Genomic DNA, 15778 nt, shown 5'->3' with positions numbered 1-15778 from the left:
ATTTTGTCATAGATATAAGTGTGTGTGTGTGTAAATAAATGATGAAGGAAATAATGTTATTTCCCTGTTGTTGTTTTAAGAATGATCGACATCAGAGAGTACTTTTTTGGTGCATTTTTTTCTAATCTACCATATAAAATCTAAATGATGAGTCAGTTTGGCAGAGAGCAAAGTTGTTAATATTTGACAGGTCTCAGTGTCAGAGATTTCATGGACTGTCAAAATCTGGGCAAACAAGTCCTTGGGGCAGGGAGAGAGAAATATTTACATTCCCTTGACACCCAGTAGAGTTTCATTCCTTTTGACACCTTCCTTCTGTACTAGATTCAAACATAAAAGGTGTCTGACAGGAATATAAGATGCCTCAAAGGCAAAGCTTACCTATCTTTCAAAAAAGACATAAGGAAAGAACTGTTAGGAGAAGGGAAAGCAACAGACAAAATGAGTATTTTCATACTTCTTGCTTAAATTTTGCATTGGGCTTAAACAGAGCACATTGTCTGACAGTGAGAACATCATACCAGTTATATTCTAGTTAGCATTTAATTTATTTCCTGCTCAGCTGAAATGAGGTTTTCAGTGCAATCTTGCACAGAAGTAAGTCCCATTCACTTCAATAGGGCTTACTCCCAGGCAAGTGCATTCAAGAATGCAGCTTAAATATTTTAAGCCTAATATGATGGGATGGGTTGAGGATCTGTTGAACAAACTACAAACTAAGCAAATCAGAAAAGCTATGAAAAACAAGAACAAGGGATAGTTGTGACATAGAATAATAGAATTGTGGCCCCCAAGAATCATCTAGTCCAATCGCCTGCAATGCAGGAATCTCAGCTAAAGCAACCATGACAGATGGCCACCCAACCTCTGTTTAAAAAACCCCAAGGAAGGAGAGTCTATCACCTTCCAAGGGTTCCACTGTCAAACAGATCTTACCATGGGAAAGTTCTTCCTGATGTTTAGTCAGAATCTCCTTTCTTGTAACTTGAAGCCATTGGTTCAGGTCCTACACTCCAGAGCAGGCGAGGCAAGTGGTACCTAAATAAAGTATGTAGTATTCTGATTAATTTAGACTAAACCTACACTTCTGCAATCAGGCTTCACACAATAATGTTAACTGCATTTTGTGTCATTTGTATTCACCAGTACAGTATGTGAAGATGAAAGTGGAGTAAGTCAGATGAGAGGGACTAATTCATTTAATCTTGTTTCGTATGGCAAGACAAAGATGGGTTGGAACCTATTTCCCTGCTGAGATAGCTAGCGTTCTTATCCAGTTTACATGGCTTTAAATTTATTTAAATATATAATCACTACTTAAAATAGAGCATGTCTTGGAACTAAGCCAAATAATGTGAAAAATTGACCTCATACCATTTGTTGTTGTGATGGTAGTTTTTGTGCCTCTTGTCAGTCCCCATTGTTATGCTTTGACTTTAAATCTTAGAATCACTTACCTTACTTCCCTCATTCAGAATGGTCTTAAACAAAAACTATTTGAATTTCTGGTTTTATTTCTTTAGCGTTCATGTGTAAAAGAAGTATAAGCTTTTTCTTTTTTTCTTTTAAAAAAGGTGAACCATTAACCTTTGCTATTAGTCATTTCCCTTACCATGGAATTTTCTACAATCAAGAAAATATATTTGCCATCATGCCTGCTAATGCACATTTTGTTGCACTTCTTTCATTGCTTCGCTTTTGCTTAGGTGATATGTTCTGCCATGGTCATGTTTTGGATTTCTAGATCAATTGACAGCAATCAATCAAATAATTGTGTTCCAATTACTGTGGGAGATTGACAAAGCGTGTCGTATTTGTTTTTTTTTTTTTTTTTTTTAAATTTTAAAATAGACTTTATTAGAAAATTTTAAAAGATGTACAGACACCAAAAAAAAAAAAAAATTTAAAGTAACTTAATAACATAAAATAACTTGGCAACTTAAATACTATAGTATATCAAGTAATATAAATAACATAACTACATATTTAAGCCACCCAACGTAACTTAATCAACATAAGTAAACAAATCAAGGTTGGTCTAAATAAATTAAATCCATCAGACTACAAATAATATACAAAATCAACTTAGGCAAACCTATCATAATATAACATAACATAACATAGCATAACATAACATAACATAACATAACATAACATAATAATATAACATAACATAACATAACGAAAAGGGAAAGAAAAAAAAAGGAAAAGGAAAAAAGAAAAAAGAAAGAAAAAAAAAAAGAAGGAAAATTAGCCCCAGCTTAGATCTTAACACATGGGCCTATCTCCATCAAATCCATTCATTTTAAATTAAAATTGGCTTCCAATCGCCAACATATCGCTTCTCTTGCTATTATTTCCCTTTTTAGTTTGCTTTCCCTCTTGTTAAATCCAACTAAGTTTTTCCTACATGTTTTCTCTATTCCAGACAAATCACTAGCTCTGTTTTGATATTTTCTTTTTTGAAAAACTCTTCTACGTATCTCCATTCTGTTATTATTCTCTGTTTTGGTATATTCCTAATTGCCGCCGTCATTCTTGCTAAGTTCATAAACTCTACTACTTTAATTTGCCACTCTTGGATTGTTGGCGTTTCTGTTCCTTTCCATTTCTGAGCTAGTACTAATCTCGCCGCGGCACACGCATATAAGAAAATATTAATTCTATCTTTAGGTATACTTTCTGGGATTAAACTTAATAGAAAATATTCAGGTTTCTTTTCAAACGTAATTTTTATCATTTTCTTCATTTTTTCATATATCTCACTCCAGAATTTATATATTTTCTTACATTCCCACCAACAGTGAAAATACGTACCAGTTTTTTCCTGGCACTTCCAGCATTCTTTTGTTTCTGTCTTATAGATTTTAGCTAGCCTTTCTGGCGTCAGGTGCCATCTATATACGAGCTTCATCATATTTTCTTTAATTTACTAAAGCGTGTCGTATTTGTATTACTCTCATCTCTAATTCCTTTGGAAATTCTGCGGAGTACTCACATTTTATTAATAAGTGTCTGAGTTGAATTTTCATCATAAACACGTTTTAGTCTGAAGATCATAATTACTGCATCATCATTTTGTATAATTACACACACACAGAGAGAGAGACAGACAGACGGAGAGAGAGAGATACTTTCCATATGTATACCTTACAAAGTTCCAAACTTTGCAAATTTCAGATTTGAAAAATGGGTTGCGATTGCCCAAGCTAAACATCAGAGCTCCAGGAATCTCTGCATGTTTTATCCACACTCATCCATTACCAAGCATAATAGAGTTATAGAATAAGAAAAAACAAAATTACAGCCATTGAAATGCCTGTGGCCTGAGAATGAACGCGTTACATAACATTAACCTTAGCATTGTGGATATTATTTGAAGTAAAGGTGCAACCACAAAAGTGATTTGTGACCTTTCAATTTGAATGTGCAGTACCCTCCAACTTTGCAAGTGTATGAGAGCTCTGGATTCAGCTGTAGGTTTCCACAATTTTCTTCTCTCCCTGGCAGCTACTACAGCTTCCAAAAAAAACCTCTTCTAGAGGATCCCACAATCCATTAAAAAAAATTTGGCAGGTGGGGAGGTGCTGGTGTCTGCAGCAGAGGGAGAATCACACACGAAAAATTGCTTTCCCCCCTCTTTTGTGAGTGAGTGCCTCCTTTGGCACAAAAGTGATAGGAGCACTAAGTGGCAATCACCCCGTGTTTTCAAACATTTACAATATTTGTAGCCTGCATCCAATAGGATTTTGGCTTCCTCTGTTCATATCTATGTCATTGATGCCTGTGTATATGGCATTGTACATTGTTATACTTTTCTGCAGTGCACTGGGAGATTTTGAAGAAGAGATTCTTGGGAATCTACTTTTCATTCTTTAAAATCCTCCTTCAGTTCACATTCTGACATGCGTATATGATAGATATTGAACAGAAGCTTTGAATTCTCACCAGCCTTTATTTTTTAAAGGTAGCTTTATATCCTAGAGTTAACCCCAGAAGAAAGCCCCGAGTTTGGCTTTCTCTGTGGACTGCTGCAAAGGAGAGAGTCTTGTGCTACGTGCTTACTCCTGATGAACAAGCACTCTTCCTTAACAATTCTAACACAGTTAGAAATTGAAATACCCACCCCACCCTGAAACAATATTTTAACGCTTTATATAAAACATATATATATATATATATATATATATATATATATATATATATATATATAAATCAGCTTGTTGCTTCCCATCATAGTTTCCTATCCTGTCCTTAGGGGCATTTAGCAGTTTCCTGTAATTATTTCCCCCTCCCTCTTTTACTTAAACCTCAAATGAGTTTTGCTAGAAAATCAAGCAGTGGGTGTAACTCTGGGCCCTTCAGCTCTCTATATTGGACAAACAGGCCAAACCCTACGCCAAAGGATAAATGGACATAAATCTGACATCAGGAACCAGAAGACAGAAAAACCAGTAGGAGAACACTTCAATCTCCCAGGACATTCTATACAAGATCTCAAAGTAGCTGTCTTACTACAAAAGAATTTCAGAAATAGACTGGAAAGAGAAGTTGCTGAATTGCAACTTATCACCAAGCTCAAAACCATGGAGGGACCTGGTTTGAACAGAGATATCGGGTTCTTATCTCATTATACATGATAAGCGATCTTCAGCCATCTCAACCCTTGCTTTTTCATGCAAAACCATTTGCAGTCGTTTGCGGTCATCAACAGCTATCAGTCAGTCAATCACCCATTTCCACCACCCTTCTGAGTGATCCCCCCTCCCCATCCCCACCCCTCCCCACGCCTTCTCTACATAAGTGCCTGGAAACTTCCATTTCACTGTATCTGAAGAAGTGTGCATGCACACGAAAGCTCATACCAAAATAAAAACTTAGTTGGTCTTTAAGGTGCTACTGAAGGAATTTTTTTATTTTACTTCGATCCAGACCAACACGGCTACCTACCTGTAACCAAATCTTCCTACAGACATTAACTGCCCTGCACCATATCACAACATGCCACATTTTCTTATTAATAATGGACTTTCCTTCTCTTGATTCATTAAGATATTACCCAGCCAAGCTATGCTTATACATGTCACATTGCATACTCACCATTGTAAGGGTGAGTATTAAGGGAAAGTGCTTTTTTAGAAAGTACCTTTTATCCACAGTAATTTCCAGATACTTTTTTTGCATAGCATGCACGGATGCCTAAACTGTTGTTCATTTAAATGCTGTGTGTATTCCTGGAGGGAAACTGAAGGGGGAGGGGGAGCTTTTGGGCAAATGTTGTTGCCTTCAAAGAGCATCTCCATGTATCAATTTATCAGCTGCACCCTTGGTGAATTTAATTGCTGTTTCCCGCTGCTGATTTGACTAGGTAATGCAACCATGTTCTCAGCATACACCACAGAATAATCTGTTTAATAAGCATGGAAAATAAAAACAAGTTTATTATACAGCAACATGAATGCATGTGTCAAAACAACAGGCTCTGTTTGAAAGATACATTTCATAAAGCTTTGATTGCTTAATTTGGCTGCTTGATTCTTCATGGGCTGTAAAAAATTCAGAACAACGTTGTTTTGTCTTTTAGGTTATAAAAGCAATTGAAGAAGGCTATCGCTTGCCAGCACCCATGGACTGCCCAGCAGGCCTTCACCAGCTGATGCTAGATTGCTGGCAGAAAGAGCGTGCGGAAAGGCCAAAGTTTGAGCAAATAGTGGGCATTCTGGACAAGATGATTCGGAACCCAAACAGCTTGAAAACCCCTCTAGGAACCTGTAGCAGGTAAGTTACTGGTGCTGTTTCTAAGTCGTAGGCCAGATTTTTAGGCTGTATTTCTTCATTCAGTTCAGCTGCTGTTATCTGCTGCAGGGTGTACAGAAACATCCCCTGTTCAGGCTGCCTTTACAAAGATAGACCAGCAGATACTCTAGACGGTGCTGTGTGTTGCTTGTCATAAAGCTAGCGGGAACTGAACAGAGGAACCTGAACAGCTTCCATGTTTTGAAAGAAGCAGAAAGGCCACTGTATGATTTGAATTTACCTGATTTACTACAGTTTGTTTACTAAAAAGGTTTCGGCACAAAGCAGCTTCCAACAAAATTGCTGTAAAATAATTTACAAAAACATGAAGTTTTAACTGCTGCTCTTTACTGTTTTATTGTTGCTCTGTTGATAGAGAAGTATGCAGCAGCTATAAAGGCCTAGACTCAGCCATATGAAATGTATTTATTCATTTACTGTATTTAGAGCCCATTCTTCACCAAATGATCCAAGGCCAGAAATTCAAAAAAATAAGAGATATATTGTGTGTGGGTATGTATGTACACACACACACACACACACACACACACACACACACACACACACACACACAAGCACTAGATGCTGTATTGGCACTATTTTATTCCATGTTAATTTTTGTCTAATCCAGAAATACCCACTTAAAACCACAATGTATAATCTTCAAAAGTCCAGCATATTTCTACTGAAGTCAATGGAGCTGTTATTAGGTTTGCATATATCAGACCTACTTATCTTCAGATCTCTTTTTATTTATAATAATTAATCTCTGGTTCATTTGATTTTTATAACTATTTAAAATTGTATTGCACGTTTGTGTATTTGGAAGGAAGTCTCTCTGTGCTCAGTAAGGCATACTCCCACATAAGTGTGCATTCTAGAAGGAAGTTTTTCTGGGTGTCAGGTGGGCACAATCTACGCAGGGATTATGATTTTACCCATAACAATTTGAGTCATGCAAAAAGGCTATCAGAATCAGCACAGGTTGTGCAGCCAAAATGAGTTAATATCACAGGGATAAAATAAAACCTGCTTCTTGGTGCCTCTTTTCCCAGACATCTAATTCTAAAGCACCTCAGCAAGAAACAAAGCTAGCCTTCAGAGAAGCTTATTTAGCTAGACTCAGTTCCAGAAGTCATTTCATAGTCACCACATTTCTCTATGTCTTTTCTTCCCTTTGACCAATCTTCATTTGATCACAAAATGTTTGGAGCGAGGCTTTCCTCTTGTGTGATTTTTTATAGAGTCAAATCTCCATTGTGTGTATAAGACATAGGACACTAATTCAAACCTCAGTTCCCGAACACCTCCGTTATCGTACGTTTCAGCTCCCAAACACTGAAAACCCGGAAGTAAATGTTCCGGTTTCCAAACGCTTTTTGGAACCCGAACGTCCGACACAGCTTCCACTTGAGTGCAAGAAGCTCTTGCAACCAATCGGAAGCCATACCTTGGTTGTCGAACGTTTCAGAAGTTGAACGGTCTTCCGGAACGGATTACGTTCGACAACCAAGGTATGACTGTAACCCTAGTAGATAACTAGTGAAAAAGAAGGGGGATTGTTGTTGGAACTGAACAATGTGGACAAAGCCTTATGTGCTTGCTGTGCCTTTAACCCAATTGAATATGATTTGTTCCTATTCCTATCAGGCAATATAAATGCTCTCTAGCGTTGTAATTTCCCTTAAAATATAATAACTTTGTGTTTCCCTTCTGATCTAGGCCAATCAGTCCTCTTCTGGACCAGAATACACCCGATTTCACTACATTTTGTTCTGTAGGAGAATGGTTGCAAGCCATCAAGATGGAAAGATATAAGGATAACTTTTCAGCTGCAGGTTACAATAACCTTGAGACAGTAGCCAGGATGACTATTGAGTAAGTGATTTGATTTTCATGTGATTATGATGGCTGATGTTTTAAATGGGTGTTACTACAATCGCTTTCACCATGGCCCAAGCTATCATTTCCTCACCGTCTGGAATGAGGAGTAGAGGCATTCCGCGCGCCCCTCAGAGGTCCTTTCCCTACCACCACTATCAGTTCACACAAGTTGCTCTAATTATTAAAACATGTTGTTTGAAAATAAAGGAAAGGTAGGTGCACGAAAGAGGAGCCAATAAGAACCCTAAAAACATATTGTAGCAGAGCCAACCTTCATAAAAACATTGGGATCTCCAGACATGTCCACCACTCACTCTTTAGTCCCAGAGCAGTAACCAGATTTTAAGGTGGTCTGAATCCTAGAACTGCTTTGACAATTACCTAGACAGTGTAGGGCCAGGGTAGCCAACATGGTGTGCTCCAATTGTTGTTGTACACCAGCTCCCATCAGCCCTGACCATTGGCCATGCTGGCTGGGTCTGATGGGAGTTGGAGTCCAGCAACATCTGCAGCCCATCATGTTTACTCCTGATCTAGGGCAATCCATAAATTCTGATAATTGTAGTGAGTTGTGACTCCCAATCACCCCTTGTAATAAAGAGGAGGGGGATTTGCAAAATTTAAAGAGTTGTCATGCTCATAGGTTTCTCTAGCTGACTCTACAATTCTGTCATTCTCATTATTCAAAGTCTATCAGGCAGGAATGGAAAACGCATTGGAGAGGACCACAAAGGTCATCTAGTTCAATCCCTGCAATGCAGGAATCTTTTTGCCCAACATGAGGCTTGAACCCACAACCCTGAGATTAAGAGTCTCTTGCTCAACTGAGGTCCTCCAGATATTTCTGGACTACAACTTTCATCATCCCAAACAATTTTATATCAATTTTATATATTTTTATTAGAATTGGAGATTGCGCACTGCTTAGATATGATTAAGTGGTATATAAATTCATAATATAAACCATAAAACAACCACCAGAAAAGTCAGGCCTAAGCATACTGACATCCCAGATGTCCAAAATATCATTCAGTTCTGTGAATTGTGCCAATGTTTCTTTTTTTCTTTCTTTTTTGTCCTCCTACACTGATAGTCAAATGCCTAACCGTGAACCTTTCTCTTCCCTTTCCACCAGCGATATTATGAGCTTAGGCATCACGTTGGTTGGCCATCAAAAGAAAATCATGAGCAGCATTCAGACTATGAGAGCACAAATGTTACATTTGCATGGCACTGGCATCCAAGTGTGATAAACGCTTCTCCCTTACGAGGGAGGTGACAGACTTGAGAGAACAGTGCCGGCCTTCGATCTACATGAAGTGCTGCTAGAAGACACATGATTTTCTGGGTCCTTCCTGCAGACCACAGAAGGCCCACAAGAAGCACCTACAGACTTGAACTCCTAAGTGCCACCAGAAACTTACTTAAAAAGGGAATATGGATCCACTGATGGCAGCAACGAAAGCAGTGACAATAAACAAAGTACTACCTGAAACACCTACGAACACCTTGAACTCTCTAACCTCCTTTTTATCTAATGGACTTTTTAAATTGTACATAAGGGATTTTGAAAAAGAAAGAATATATTTGTCAGATAAAAATCATATTATTGCTAAAGTCAACAAAATATTTTCCTTAAACCTTTCATTTCAAACTCCCCCCCCCCCAAAGGAATCAGTTGTGTTGCTTTGTCATATAGACCTTCTTTTAATGTAACATTTATATCTTTGGACCTTCTTAGTGCTAAGCATATGACGCATTATTACACTGGGGACTTTTGAAAGATTGTATGGATTTCTACAGACACAAGAGGTGTAACTGAGATATGTGGATCTGACCGCTGGGTTGGGTGAAATGGAGTTGCGGGGTAGGGTTTGCTTTATGAAGTTTACTTCGGTCTGTTAATTCCGCACCACATTTATGTGGTTTGCTAATTGGCAGGAAATCAGGAAGGGGGAAAAAAGGACATTGCCAAGAGTTCTGATATTTTTGAAAATAATTTTGTATGATAAATCACATGGTCTCTTTAAACAGGAAATGAATAAAACGGAGAACCTAGCAATAATGTTCCCTTAAAACGCCCAGGCACTTTTAAAGAAAAGGCTTGAAAGATGACTTTAGGAAGTTGCCTGGGTTAAATATAAGCTGTACATCTGCAACTTTAAACTCGTTAAGACCTCTTTTGCTGAATAATTGATTGTAGTAGGTGTGTCAAAACAAAAACAAAACAAACAGGTACAGTACTGTAGTGTTGCCTAGCCTTTTAATCAGAGCACATTGGTGTTTATTGCTGTTGTTTCTTCCTTTAATTTTTCAATATTCCACATTAGAAGGTCTAGGAAAAATAACTGGCATATGGTTAATATGAGATTAAGTTGAATGTAGTCCCTCCTGCAAAAATAAACATCTGGGGGTGCAATCCAGAGAACAGAAGGCATCCCACTGATGCCCACATTTAATTGAGACTAATTTTTACTGGTTTCAATTGGGACTTAGTCTCAAAAATAGGTTACCACATTCTGTATGGAGTCCCAGCAATTTCGATGGGGCCCAAATGCAACTAACTTTCTCTGGATTGCACTCCTCCAGTGTAAGCCCTAATACAAGTGAATGAGAGGTGAACAGCAGCTGTGAGGTTTGCACAGGAGATGTTCCTATCAGATGGTGCCTTTGGATTTTCTATTAGAACCGCTGAGTGTAAGGCAAGTGGCAGTTCGAAAATTTTCAAGTTTTTGTTTTACAAGCTGCTCTATACATACACACACACAAAAAAAACAGTCATTTGAGACTTCTGACTGAAAAGTAGCTGTTGAATGAGATAACTCTTTTTTTTAGGGGGGAAAACCAGTTTTAATTTAATATATGCGTACTTGGGTTGAACGAAATGTAGAACTACCATAAGCAATAACAGTGCGTTGCAGGAATATATACAAAACAGGTGATAAAATGCTGTCAAAAAAAATCATGAAAATCATGAGCTACCCCAGCAGTGAATAGCTGTACTTCCAAAGAGAACTGGGCTGCTCCCATTGGTTTTCATAAGAGAAAGATCCCAGGGATCAGTCATAAATTAAGTCTTGTTTGATAATGTGGGCATCCACACAAAAAAGTATAACCCTGTAAATGTTCCTTTGTAAAACTTGTACATTTTATTTATACTGTCTTGTTTTGTACACACATTTCTGTGCGGTGAGCTCTGAATACATTGAAAATGCACTATATTTTTCTATTTTACTTACAGAGCATCACAAAAAAAAAGAAAATGTTTTTCAGTGCTACATAATGTGTTTTCCCACATTTAGGACCAAAGATAGCTACAGAAAACTTAAATAGATCATTTACCCCTCCCCCCCACCCTATTTTCCCACTTTTAGTTCACTGTACAGTGTTATATTTGTCATTTTATTTATTTGTTTGGTTAGAAAAAAAATCACTTTGATTATACTATTTTTTTTCTTATTTTCCCTTTGTTAAAGAAATCTGTAAAAAAAATGAGAGAAACAAACAACCAATCTTTGAATTAACATAATCTCATTACATAGACACTTCCATTTGTAATCTTTGTAATAGACTGTAAATATATTTTTGGAAATATAACAGTGTGCATAAGGGTTATTTTTCATTGTCTGTCTATAGCAGTCACAACACACTATAGTGAAATGGCTAAAGTGTAATTCCCCCATGATATTTGGAAAGTACAGGCGAATTAATTAATTTCATTTTAAGTTATGAGTTCAATACAAATGGTTATCTTTAGCTACAGAGGTGATTCCACCACCACAACCCCCTCACCGATTTGTAAAAGTGCAAAGATTTCTTAAGGCAATGTATCAAACTTTCATTATGCAGACTTAGCGCCCTATCTAAAACATGTTTACTTGGATTTGAGTACTATTGATTCCAATGGCCTTACTCTCTGGTATGCTTAAGATAGGCTAATGTATGATCAGGTGGGACCCTAGACCAGGCTTCCTCAAACTCTGCCCTCCAGAAACTACAATTCCCATCATCCCTGACCACTGGTCCTGCTAGCTAGGGATCATGGGAGTTGTAGGCAAAAAACAGCTGGAGGGCCGAGTTTGAGGAAGCCTGCCCTAGACACACAGAAGCAAGCTTTTTTACATGCATCCCTGGCTACATGAGAAAGCTCATGGAAACAGATGTTCTGGGTACATTCCTTAAGCATAAAAAGACTTGTCTGGGTAACAGTTAAATGTTCAGGTGCATGTTATATTTTTATCCCCCATTCCCCCATCCCCAAGAAGTGGCTTACAGGATTCTCCCCAAAGCCATTTTATTCTCACATCAGTCCTGTGAGGTAGGTTAGGCTGATTCAGAGAGACTGGCCCAAGATCACTCAGCAAGTCAACACCAAGTGGGAATATTAAATCAGGCAGGAATAGAGGACATGGTATCATCCCAAACAGGTGATTATGCTAGTGTTGACAGCAAGATAATGAAGAATTTCATCCACTGCTCTTCTCATGTATAGTTGGACAAGCACCAACGGCTGTAGCTCTTAATCTGATGGAATTTGCTTGCAACACTTAACATTGACTTTTTGCTTGTGCTGTTAACTTCTCAATGTACATCCATAATTATCTCCTCATCATATCATTCAGAAATTTAGGAGCTGTGTTTGTTTTTGTACAAGCAAATCACATGGGCTCAGCTTGATGAATATAACTACATTTACTCACTATGAAGATATACACAAGTTTGAACATTAATGCGTATTGCAACACTTTATCTTTCTGAACCAGTGATCGGATGCAAGTAAATGGGACAAACTTCTGATTGCACTCCTAACCAATGGGTGTAATGAATAGAGGTCCCAGAACTGGATCTCTGTACAAACCCTCATCACCCAAACAATTTACCAGTCACTTGTTGTTCAACTCTACGTACATAATGTGCTTCCGGATGCTGGGAAGTGTGGGTGGTCATAATTATCAAATGGTCTAAAATGAAGTATTCCCTTTTCTAAATAATTGTGATAATTCATTACTTTAGTTTAAAATCTTAGGAAAGAATTTGTGGTGGAGTTTCCTAAAATGTCTAATAGATGCATATGACAATTCCAATGATATTCAAAGGGGGGGGGCTCCATTTTAAAATCCTAAGGTTAGTAGCACTTCTGTGCACAGATAAGGTTCCTCCATATTTAATGTGAGCTTTAAAGCTCAAGGGATGGCATAGAACAGGCATCCCCAAACTTCGGCTCTCCAGATGTAGTACAATTCCCATCTTCCCCAACCACTGGTCTTGTTAGCTAGGTATCATGGGAGTTGTAGGCCAAAACATCTGGAGGGCTGCAGTTTGGGGATGCCTGGCATAGAACTACACATTTTTATTTGTATGTCACCTTTCCATTATTAAAACCATGCTTAAGGTGCCTTATGACATGAAAAAAATACATAATTGTAAAAGTCATAAACAATAAATAAAACACATCAAAATGTACACGGCCTACTTAAACTATTTCCACACTTAAACCATAGTAATAGCCTGTTTGTGTTGGAAAATGTAATGTTGAAACGGTTCTTACTACTAAGTCCATTCCCTCACTCACACACAACATAAAAAGGGATTTGTGCACACAACCTATCAGAGCTGAAAGTCTTAACATTCACTGTTAAGCCATATTTACTGATTTCATCAGAATCCTTTTCATCTTCCAGGGTGTAGTGTCTTATAATACAGCCCTCTGCATGTCTGCTCAGAAGGAAGTCCCATTGGGTTCCATGGGATTTGACTCCCAGGTAAGTGAGCACAGAATTTGGATTAGCCTCACAACAAGTCATTTGAGAATGGGTAGGGTGACAGCTAGAGATTTATTAAATCCACCTTTTGCATCTATTGGTTTATTTAAAACTTTTCTATACCACCCTTCAGTTCAAAAGTATTAGTGTGGAGTACAGTAACTTTTCATAATCACGAGGATTAAAACCAGAGGTGGTTGTTTGTTAGTTTGTTTTGCGGGCTGGCGGGACAATTATGATACCCTTGCTGTGCAATTTCTGCATGCAACTGATTGGCTTGAATGACAGATTCTACAGGCATATGGGATATACAGAGTATCTGACCCCTCTGTCCACTCCAGGAGGCACTTACTAAAACTATTAGATCATGATTTTATGACAGCCTTTCCCCAATCTGGTGCCATTCAGAGGTTCTTGGATTCCAGTTGCCATCATCCCTAACAATTGATAAGACTAATGGGGAGCTAGAACCCAACAATCTCTGGAGGGCACTAAGTTGGGGAAGGCTAAGGTTATGAGCAACCCCGAGATGGGATATTTCACACAAAGTCAGCCTCATCCCAGAGTTAGTACCTGGACTTTGGCAGATGTCTAGGCTGGGGAGTGCCTAACCTATGGCCCTCCAGATGTAAGGTAAAGGTAAAGGGACCCCTGACCATTAGGTCCAGTTGTGACCGACTCTGGGGTTGCAGCGCTCATCTCACTCTATTGGCCGAGGGAGCACTTTATCTACTTGCACTTTGACATGCTTTCGAACTGCTGGTTGGCAGGAGCTGGGACCGAGCAACAGAGCTCACCCTGTCGTGGGGATTTGAACCAGCGACCTTATGATCGGCAAGCCCTAGGCTCTGTGGTTTAACCCGCAGCGCCACCTGCGCCCCATCCCTCCAGATGTAGTTAGATTCAATTACCATCAACCTATCTAGCATGGCCAACATCTGGATGGTAACAGGTTAGCCAACTCAGCCAGGGATAAAATACATGTGGTCCTTCAGTTGTTTGAGGCTCCCATCAAACCCAGCCAACACAGTAATGGGTGATGGGAGTTATAGTCCAATGACATCTGGAGGACCAAGAGTTCCCCTCTCTGCTCTAATCAAAAGTATCTGACAGTTGAAAGGAAGCCACTAGAAATGTTCTGCCACCTGCTGTCAAACCATAAGTATGGGTGGTAAAGAGGGCACTTCCAGTGAAATTAAATATATCAATGGGAACATAGGACAGTCAGCACTCTTTCAAGTTGCAGTTTAAAGGTTTACATGCCCAAATCATTATGTTGAATTGAGCCCATCAGACAACAGTGAGCCAGTACAGAAAGCCAGAGCGGTGTGATATACAACTTGGCAGGAGCAGAGCCATAGCATTCAGTTAACAGTTCATGGTTCCAGACCCTCCAAGTGTCCCTATTTTCCAGGGAACGTACTGGATTTATACAAGCCACCCCAGTTTCTGATTTAATCCTAGAATGTCCCACTTTTTCTTAGGACATTCCTATTTTCATCGGGAAAATGTTGGAGGGTATGTGGTTCTGAACTACCATGACAAGCAGCCCCACAAAGATTATGCTCTAGTAGTCTAGCTTCAGGTTTATGAAGGTGTGAATGACAATGCTGAGGTGTGAGTCTGATTGAGAAAAAACCTGCAGATTGAGTCAATGACTTTATTCCAGTCATGTTGGAAAATAAATGTGCAAGAAGAAGAAGAAGCTTGAAGCATTTAGTACTTTGGGGGAGAGGCAGGGACAGGTCAACATTGATATAAGAACACCAAATGGAACAAAATATTTATAGCCCCATCAGACATTTAGGATCTCGGTGTCTGAAAGATTTCATCACATGCACGCTTGACTGCTAGACAGTTTAATTGGATGCAGGAAGGAAAGAAACAATATATGGTTTATATATGGTTTTCAAATTTTTAAAGCAAAAGTAATTGCCTTTGAAGAAATGGCTTTCAGTAATTCACCAACATTAGTTGCAACCCCCCCCCCCCAAAAAAGCATGCCGCAATCCTGTGGAAAACAATCACATAAATCCCACTGGCGTATGGGGGGCTGAAATGCACTTAACGGTTTGTGGGCTGCATCCACTATTATCCAACAGGCCCAGTGGTAGTTTTCCAATGTCTCATGGAAGTGTAATGGAAATAATAGCTCTGGAGAGGCTGGAGTGCCCAGACTATTCATACATTGTGTCAAGTACTACTTCAGTTTTTTCATAGACGAGGAACAAAGAGCGACCAACTTGGCAGTGTACTAGAAAAGCAAGTCACAGGACTCAATCTTTATTTTTATGTAATTTTTCTTGGCTTTTTCAAGCCAAGTCATCCAGTGTTGC

At 38.7% G+C, this 15778-nt stretch overlaps 1 protein-coding gene and 1 long non-coding RNA gene across 4 annotated transcripts in view; one reads left to right on the top strand and one right to left on the bottom strand.

Moving 5' to 3' along the window:
* The window catches only part of EPHA7 (EPH receptor A7), a 158614-nt gene extending 144613 nt beyond the window's left edge, over positions 1 to 14001 (top strand). For both annotated transcript variants that reach the window (XM_060272603.1, XM_060272602.1), the window contains exons 14-16: positions 5585 to 5778; positions 7519 to 7674; positions 8816 to 14001. In XM_060272603.1, the coding sequence (XP_060128586.1) occupies positions 5585 to 5778; positions 7519 to 7674; positions 8816 to 8930 (465 nt within the window). In that variant the 3' untranslated portion in view covers positions 8931 to 14001. The remainder of the gene's footprint in view (positions 1 to 5584; positions 5779 to 7518; positions 7675 to 8815) is intronic.
* Positions 1 to 15778, bottom strand: part of LOC132591890 (uncharacterized) — a 77534-nt gene that overhangs the window by 3459 nt on the left and 58297 nt on the right. For both annotated transcript variants that reach the window (XR_009557330.1, XR_009557331.1), the window contains exon 3: positions 937 to 1038. This is a non-coding gene — a long non-coding RNA (uncharacterized LOC132591890). The remainder of the gene's footprint in view (positions 1 to 936; positions 1039 to 15778) is intronic.

This window comes from Zootoca vivipara, chromosome 3, assembly GCF_963506605.1.
Source record: "Zootoca vivipara chromosome 3, rZooViv1.1, whole genome shotgun sequence".
Lineage (NCBI taxonomy): Eukaryota > Metazoa > Chordata > Lepidosauria > Squamata > Lacertidae > Zootoca > Zootoca vivipara.
The sequence above is the reverse complement of the archived record's forward strand: the minus strand, read 5'-3'. Positions and strand labels throughout refer to the sequence as shown.